The 7128-nt window shown below is 45.8% G+C and overlaps 1 protein-coding gene across 3 annotated transcripts in view; it reads left to right on the forward strand.

The window, feature by feature from the left end:
• Positions 1-7128, forward strand: part of ELAPOR1 (endosome-lysosome associated apoptosis and autophagy regulator 1) — a 71821-nt gene that overhangs the window by 60862 nt on the left and 3831 nt on the right. The window contains exons 16-22 of one of the 3 annotated variants that reach the window (XM_077765574.1): positions 3262-3442; positions 3731-3827; positions 4298-4399; positions 5701-5827; positions 5905-6083; positions 6613-6778; positions 7020-7075. In XM_077765574.1, the coding sequence (XP_077621700.1) occupies positions 3262-3442; positions 3731-3827; positions 4298-4399; positions 5701-5827; positions 5905-6083; positions 6613-6778; positions 7020-7075 (908 nt within the window). Of the gene's footprint in view, positions 1-3261; positions 3443-3730; positions 3828-4297; positions 4400-5700; positions 5828-5904; positions 6084-6612; positions 6779-7019; positions 7114-7128 lie in introns of those variants that run through there. The other 2 variants (XM_077765573.1, XM_077765572.1) reach the window with 2 other exon arrangements.

The following is a 7128-nucleotide window of genomic DNA, read 5'->3' on the forward strand; positions in this document are numbered from 1 at the left end:
GGGTAAATACCTAACAGTGCAATTGCTAGATCATAGGATAGTTGTATTTTTAGTTTCTTGAGGAACCTCCGTACTGTTCTCCAGAGTGGCTGCACCAGTTTGTATTCCCACCAGCACTGCAAGAGGCTTCCCCTGTTATTTGTTTTCCAAAGTCTGGATAAAATAAACTGTTTGTAGTTCATCTCTAAGAACCTTTGCTGACAGGAAGTAATGTGAGGGACACCTGGGTGGCTCAGTCGGTTGAGTGTCCGACTTTGACTCAGGTCATGATCTCACAGTTCGTGGGTTCGAGCCCCATGTTGGGCTCTGTGCTGACAGCTCAGAGTCTGGAGCCTGCTTCAGATTCTGTGTCTCTTTCTCTGCCCCTCCCCTGCTCATGCTCTGTTTCTCAAAAATAAATAAACATTAAAAAAAAAAAAGGAAGTAATGTGAAAGGCTTTATAGGATGTTGAAAGAATGTTACCTTCAGCCATTTCATGCTGCTGCAAATATTTTAGATCCAAAATTCACAGGCAGAAATGTAAACAGCAATCACACCACTACTTCACTTAACTACATCACCAACAAGCCAGGATTTGCAGTTGGAGAGTGAGTTTCAAATGTTACAAAATAAAGAGCATCTTGAGTCTTTAGTCTGTGACCTTGTGTGGTGGTGAGGACTTTACACTGTACAGCTTTTATTTCTTTCTATAACATACACAAAACGTTGATTTGTGTTTATATAGAGAACATGCCAAGAAATAAACTAATCAATGTTCTATGTCAACTGTGTCTTTAAAAAATAAAAAAGAAAGAAAAGAACTAATCTATGGAAAGTTAGAGATATATATCTCTATCTTGTCTTTCAAAGTCTTTGAAGAAGTTAAAATGAAGCTTCCAAAGTGAGTTAGTGATAACTCAGGAATTGAGACTGATTAAAGCAAGACCCATGTAGCCAAAGTTTCATTCAGTGAGCTGGGAGGGAGATGAAGATGGGGAATTTGGAGAGATTGCCTTTTTTCTTTGCTCCTTTTATCTTTTCAGAAATGCTTACTGTGTACTGTCACACTGCAGACTGGCAGTTCAAAGACAAAATAACTCTTTGTCTTACCATAATGTACAGATTTCTTTCTGTTCTCATGTTCCTTATTTCTTGCACTCTAAAAAATAAACAAAGAATCACCAGATTTGGCAAGTGACAATAGCTTCATTTGTAACAAAATTTAGAATATTGAAAATCCTATATCGTAAATGCCTAATACACTTACATTTTTTAAATTTTTATTTTTATTTATTCATTTTAATTTTTTAATGTTTATTTATTTTGAGAGATAGAGAGACAGAGTGCAAGCTGGGGAGGAGCAGAGAGAGAGGGAGACACAGAATCCAAAGCAGGCTCTAGATTCTCAGCTGTCTGTGCAGAGCCCGACACGGGGCTTGATCTCACAAACCGTGAGATCATGACCTGAGCCAAAGTTGGACACTCAACCAACTGAGCCACCCAGGCATCCCAGAAAAAATTTTATTAAGTTTTAAACTTTAATCCCAGAATAATTAAAATACAGTGTTACATTAGTTTCAGGTATATAATATAGTGTTTCAACCCTTCCATATATTTCCCTGTGCTCATCATGATAAGTGTGCTCCTAATCCCATCACCTATTTCCCCCATCACCTCTCCCCCCACCCCCCCACGGCCTATGTCCTCTCTGGTAACCACCAGTTTGTTCTCTACAGTTAAGAGTCTGTTTCTTGGTTTGCCTCTCTCTCTCTTTTCCCCCCACTTTGTTCATTTATTTTGTTTCTTAAATTCCACATATGAGTGAAATCATGAGTATTCGTCTTTCTCTGACTGACTTATTTCACTTAGCATTGTACTCTCTAGCTCCAACCATGTAATGGCAAGAGGCAAAATTTCATTATTTTTTTATGGCCGAACAATATTCCATTGTGTATGTATACCACATCTCCTTTATCCATTAATATATTGATGGATACTTGGGCTGCTTCCATAATTTGGCTATTGTAAACAATGCTGCAATAAACTTAGGGGTGCAGGGGCACCTGGGCGGCTCAGTCAGTTGAGCATCCAACTCTTGATTTTGGCTCAGGTCATGATCTCAGTCATGAGATCAAGCCCCACGTTGGGCTCCATGCTGGGCATGGAGCTTGTTTAGGATTCTCTCTCCCTCCCTTCCTCCCCCTGCCCCTCCCCCACTCACACTCTCATTCTCTCTCTCAAAATAAAGAAATATAATTTTTTAAAATATATTGAACAAATGATTTTTTTAATGTTTATTTTTGAGAGAGAGAGACAGAGTGTGAGTGGGGGAGGGGCAGAGAGAGAGAGGGAGACACACAGAATCTGAAACAGCCTTCAGGCTCTGATCTGTCAGCACAGAGTCCAATGCGGGGCTCAAACCCACGAACCAGAGATCATGACCTGAGCTGAAGTCCGACGCCTTATTGACTGAGCCACCCAGGCACGCCCCCACCAAATGATTTTATATTAGCAAACAAGTTATATATTGATACTCCACAAATTTAACATTTTTATAAGAACAATATCTCAATATTTCCTCTATCACAAAATCTCCAGGAGGAAGGAGTCTTATGCCTGCCATCTTCCAGAGTTCTCTACAGTGAGAGTTGTTATGGAATATGTATTTCTTGGCATGTTCTTTATATAAACACAAACTTTCTTCTCTTGATACATTTTAAAAAATGGAATAGGTTCTAATTGCCTCTGAGATGTCCTACCTCAAGGCAGGGAAGGGGTTAGTAACGGGTCTGTTTCAACTGCTGGGCATCTCTGTCTGGAAAGTACTCCCAAGACAAGCACAGTGGAATCACAGCACTAAGGGAGATACAGAGGGGGGAATGTGAACCAGGCCGGATGTCCAAACATTGCAGGGAACCGGTCATATATTTCGGTAGCTATCTAGAAAACTGGCCAGGTAAGGTGGGCCAGTAGATGAAGAGCTCCAGATTGTTTGCCACCTGTCACGACACCACTCATATGAGATTCCCACGTGACTGCATGGAAACAAAAAGGCTTGCGACCCCTGGGCCAGGGTTCCAGAAACTAGGGCACCTAGTCCTTATTTTTAGCTTAAAAAGAAAATCTGTCTTATAATTAGATCTGGGATGAATCATTCCACTGCAACATACCATCGGAAGGCTGAAATTTCAGATGTGAGAATGCTGCGCCCTCCTTCCTTTAGGGAGTTCTGTGACCATTCACTCCTTCCCACTTCTTCCTCCCCATGTCTGCCAACGCAGGGTAAGAAAATGTCCGTGTGTGCTGACAATGTCACTGACCTCCGGATTCCTGAGGGTGAGTCAGGTTTCTCCAAATCCATCACCGCCTACATCTGCCAGGCGGTCATCATTCCCCCGGAGGTGACAGGCTACAAGGCTGGAGTGTCCTCACAGCCTGTCAGCCTGGCTGACCGACTTATTGGTGAGTAAACCAGCCGCTGCAGCCTGTGTGGGCTTGTATGTGTGTAGGAGAGAGTGAGGCCACCAGGCTTTGAGCTACAAAGGCCCCAGGTGAGGGACCCAACCTCCTGACCTCTGTTTTCTATTCCACTCCCTGGGGCCTCGGACAAACCTTGGTTCACCCTTTCATGAGCCACTCGGGGATGTGATGAGATGGAGGAAGGTTGGATGTTGACAGGTATTGAAAGACTTGAAGTGGTTGCCAGCTCATGCTACTAGTGACAACTAATTAGGAGCTCTAATTTGGCAGGGGTGACAACAGATATGACTCTGGATGGAATCACCTCCCCAGCTGAACTTTTCCACCCGGAGTCCTTGGGAATACCGGACGTGATCTTCTTTTATAGGTGAAGATGAGAGACCAGGCCAATGCAAGGGAAACCTAGGCCCCTCCACAATTTCTGGTGCATCCCTCTCTCCAGCCACCTACTTACCAAGCCAGAACATATCCGAGGTCTAGCAGCTCCACCCAGCAATGACAGCTCTAGGCTGGGAGTTCACTGATTCCCAGCTTCTGGGGTATTATTGGGGCAGATCTGCCCTGGAGGCAGGGAGAAATAAGAGGATTATCAGTGGCTGACTTCCCTTCCGGCCTTAGGGGACTCCGGTGTTAACATATGCTAACCTTTCCTGGACCAGTGCCTTTCCCCTTCACCACATCTCCCTGATCCCCACACTCTCGGTGTATAAACCCAGGCCTGAGCACTCCCAAGTCCTCACTTCCCCAGCAAGGGAACTGTTCCATGTTAACATCAGTGACTCTCCATTGGCACAGGTGAGTGATTCATTCCCCTGCGGGGGTTGGCTTTCTCTGCAGGTCCAATGATGTGACCCAGTCCTGCAGTTCTGGGAGATCAACCACTGTGCGTGTCAGATGCAGTCCACTGAAACCCGCCCCCGGAAGTCTGTCGCTGCCTAGGTAAAGGGGTGTAACAAAAGGTCTCCCTTCTTTGGACTCATTTCATCCCAAGAGCCAAAGAGAAGACGGTCTGAGAGCCATGAATGGGCTCTTGGGGATACAGTCAGGGCTCCAAATTCTCAATCTTCAGATGTCAAGAATGGGGCAGAAAGAGGAGTCAAAGCTACTCTCACATTCCCATAGTATTATGGGGACAGCAGCATAGCCAAGTGATTATTTGATTCATCTCCTCCCCTTACTAGCTATGTTATTGTGCATACATTTCTTATCTCCTCTGGGCCTCTTTTTCCTTATCTGTAAAATGAGGATAATAATAAGTTCCCTCAGGGGTGGTTGTGAACTTGTGGACTTCTCTTGGTGTCTGGCGTGTACTTACTATTATTAAGATGAGTAACGTTTAAGGAATCCTAGGAATCTCCTTGCAACTAAAAGACCCAATTCTGAGTTTAATAGCTGAGTACATTAAATCAAGAATTCTGGAACCAATTTGATGGCTGTACCCCTCCCCCACCTCCATTTTTCCCCCTGTAACTCCAACTAACATTTTGAGGGGCACTAGTGTCTTTTTCGTGTGTGTATTTTAAAATTTTCTTAATGTTTATTTTTGAGAGAGACAGAGTGCGAGTGGGGGAGGGGTAGAGAGAGAGAAACTGAAGAAGCCTCCAGGCTCTGAGCTAGCTGTCAGCACAGAGCCCGACACAGGGCTCAAACCCACGAACTGTGAGATCATGACCTGAATTGAAGTGGGCCGCTTAACTGACTGAGCCCCGCAGGCAGAGGGGCACTAGTGACTTGAGGAAGATGGTTTGGGAAATGTTGCTCCTAAGAGCCGCTCAGGGAGATGGGGAACAAAGCAGGACATTTTGACCCAGCAGTGGTGTCAGAATGTAAGACCGCTGTTCTTGTTGGTATTAACATCACAGTGAAGTACATAACAGATGTCCATGACTTGAAGTCTGTTCCTGAAACCCACGCTCCAGGAAGCTGCATCAAAGAGGCTTTTTGCAAAATGTCACAAGTGCATGGAGAGAACAGGAGCCTCTGAAGGGTTGGTTGGGGCAGCCATGCTAGAGCTAGACACCTGACATTAGCTCTCATAATGTCAGCAAAACAAACGGGCAGAGGGTAGAGAGCCCAGGCAAGGTAGGGAAATCAGAGAGCAAGACCTGTGTTGAGAGTAGGTGGAAGGGTCCTGTGGGGCTCACAGTTTGGCAAGGAGAGAGAGATCAGGCAAGTGATGAGATGACGGGACTCCCACCACCCGGCCAGTGAGCACTCACGTCTCTTTTCTGCTTTGCTAGCACATGCTCCGATGGGACCTGTGACGGCTGTAACTTCCACTTCCTGTGGGAGAGTGTGGCTGCCTGTCCGCTCTGCTCCCCAGCTGACTACCACGCTATCGTCAGCAGCTGCGTGGCTGGCATCCAGGTGGGTTTCTCTCCTTGGGGACATCCCACGAGTGAAGGGAATGCAATCTCTGAGTTCCTCGTTTTTCTCCCCAACAGAAGACTACTTACGTGTGGCGAGAACCAAAGCTATGTGCGGGTGGCATCTCCCTGCCTGAGCAGAGAGTCACCATCTGCAAAACGATCGATTTCTGGCTGAAAGTGGGCATCTCTGCAGGCACCTGTACTGCCATCCTCCTCACCGTCTTGACCTGTTACTTTTGGAAAAAGAATCAAAAGTACATGATGGGGTACTGGAGTTTGGGGATGGACGGGGCTGGATCATTGAAGCGGGAGGAGAACATCCGAGAGTTAAAGTCATGGGGCTGTTCTCTGGAGTTGGCCACAGACCCTGTGACTCTGGCCAGAGACTGGTTGAGCCACTTATCCAAACGTAAGCATTGGTTATCCTGACTCCCGAACAGGGACAGTACCACACGGCAGACTATAAATGGCTGTTAGATGCTCAAAAGCAAAGCAAAAAGTATCCCAAATCGGTTGTTATTTATTAACAATTAAAATAATAACTTTATGACTCCAATATTTCTATTAAGCTTTGGGAACATAGAAACAGTCAGCCTTCAGGAAAAAGATCACTGAACTGGAAATCAAGGAAATCAAGATTCCTTTGCTTTAGGCCCAGCCCTCACACCATTTTGCTGTGCTTCCATTTCCTTATCGATGGTTGCCTGTTTATAGCAACCTCTCTCTCCTCCCTCCCTTAGTCCACATTTTGTTGTCTTATGTTTCCCATCCCCCTGTCTCTAGACTGGAGTACAAGTACTCCAAGCTGGTGATGAATGCCACCCTCAAGGACTGCGACCTGCCAGCAGCTGACAGCTGTGCCATCATGGAAGGCGAGGATGTGGAGGATGACCTCATCTTTACCAGCAAGAAGTCACTCTTCGGGAAGATCAAATCATTTACCTCCAAGGTAGGGAGGCGGGCCAGTGCGCTGAGGTCAGCCTGGAGGGCTGGAGAAGACACCAGTCCTAGGACATGGAATGTTCCCATGCTGTTCAGGGACCACCACTCTGTTCCCCACCCTCCCTACTGTTCTATGCTCCCACCTCAAATTCCTGGCTTCTGTCTTCTGTATTTCCACACCATTACTGTTCCCACGGGGCCCAAGGCTGCTCTTGACCAGGCTCCTTCTCTCCCAACATGCTCTCCAGTTGATGAACTGTTTGGGCCTTTTAACTTCCAGAAGGCGTATTGAACCATCCACGTTGTAAGAATCATTCCCCCTGCCCCCCTCCCCACTTTTTTTTTTTTTTTTTTTTT

This window comes from Crocuta crocuta, unplaced genomic scaffold (genome assembly GCF_008692635.1).
Source record: "Crocuta crocuta isolate KB4526 unplaced genomic scaffold, BGI_CrCroc_1.0 scaffold274, whole genome shotgun sequence".
Lineage (NCBI taxonomy): Eukaryota > Metazoa > Chordata > Mammalia > Carnivora > Hyaenidae > Crocuta > Crocuta crocuta.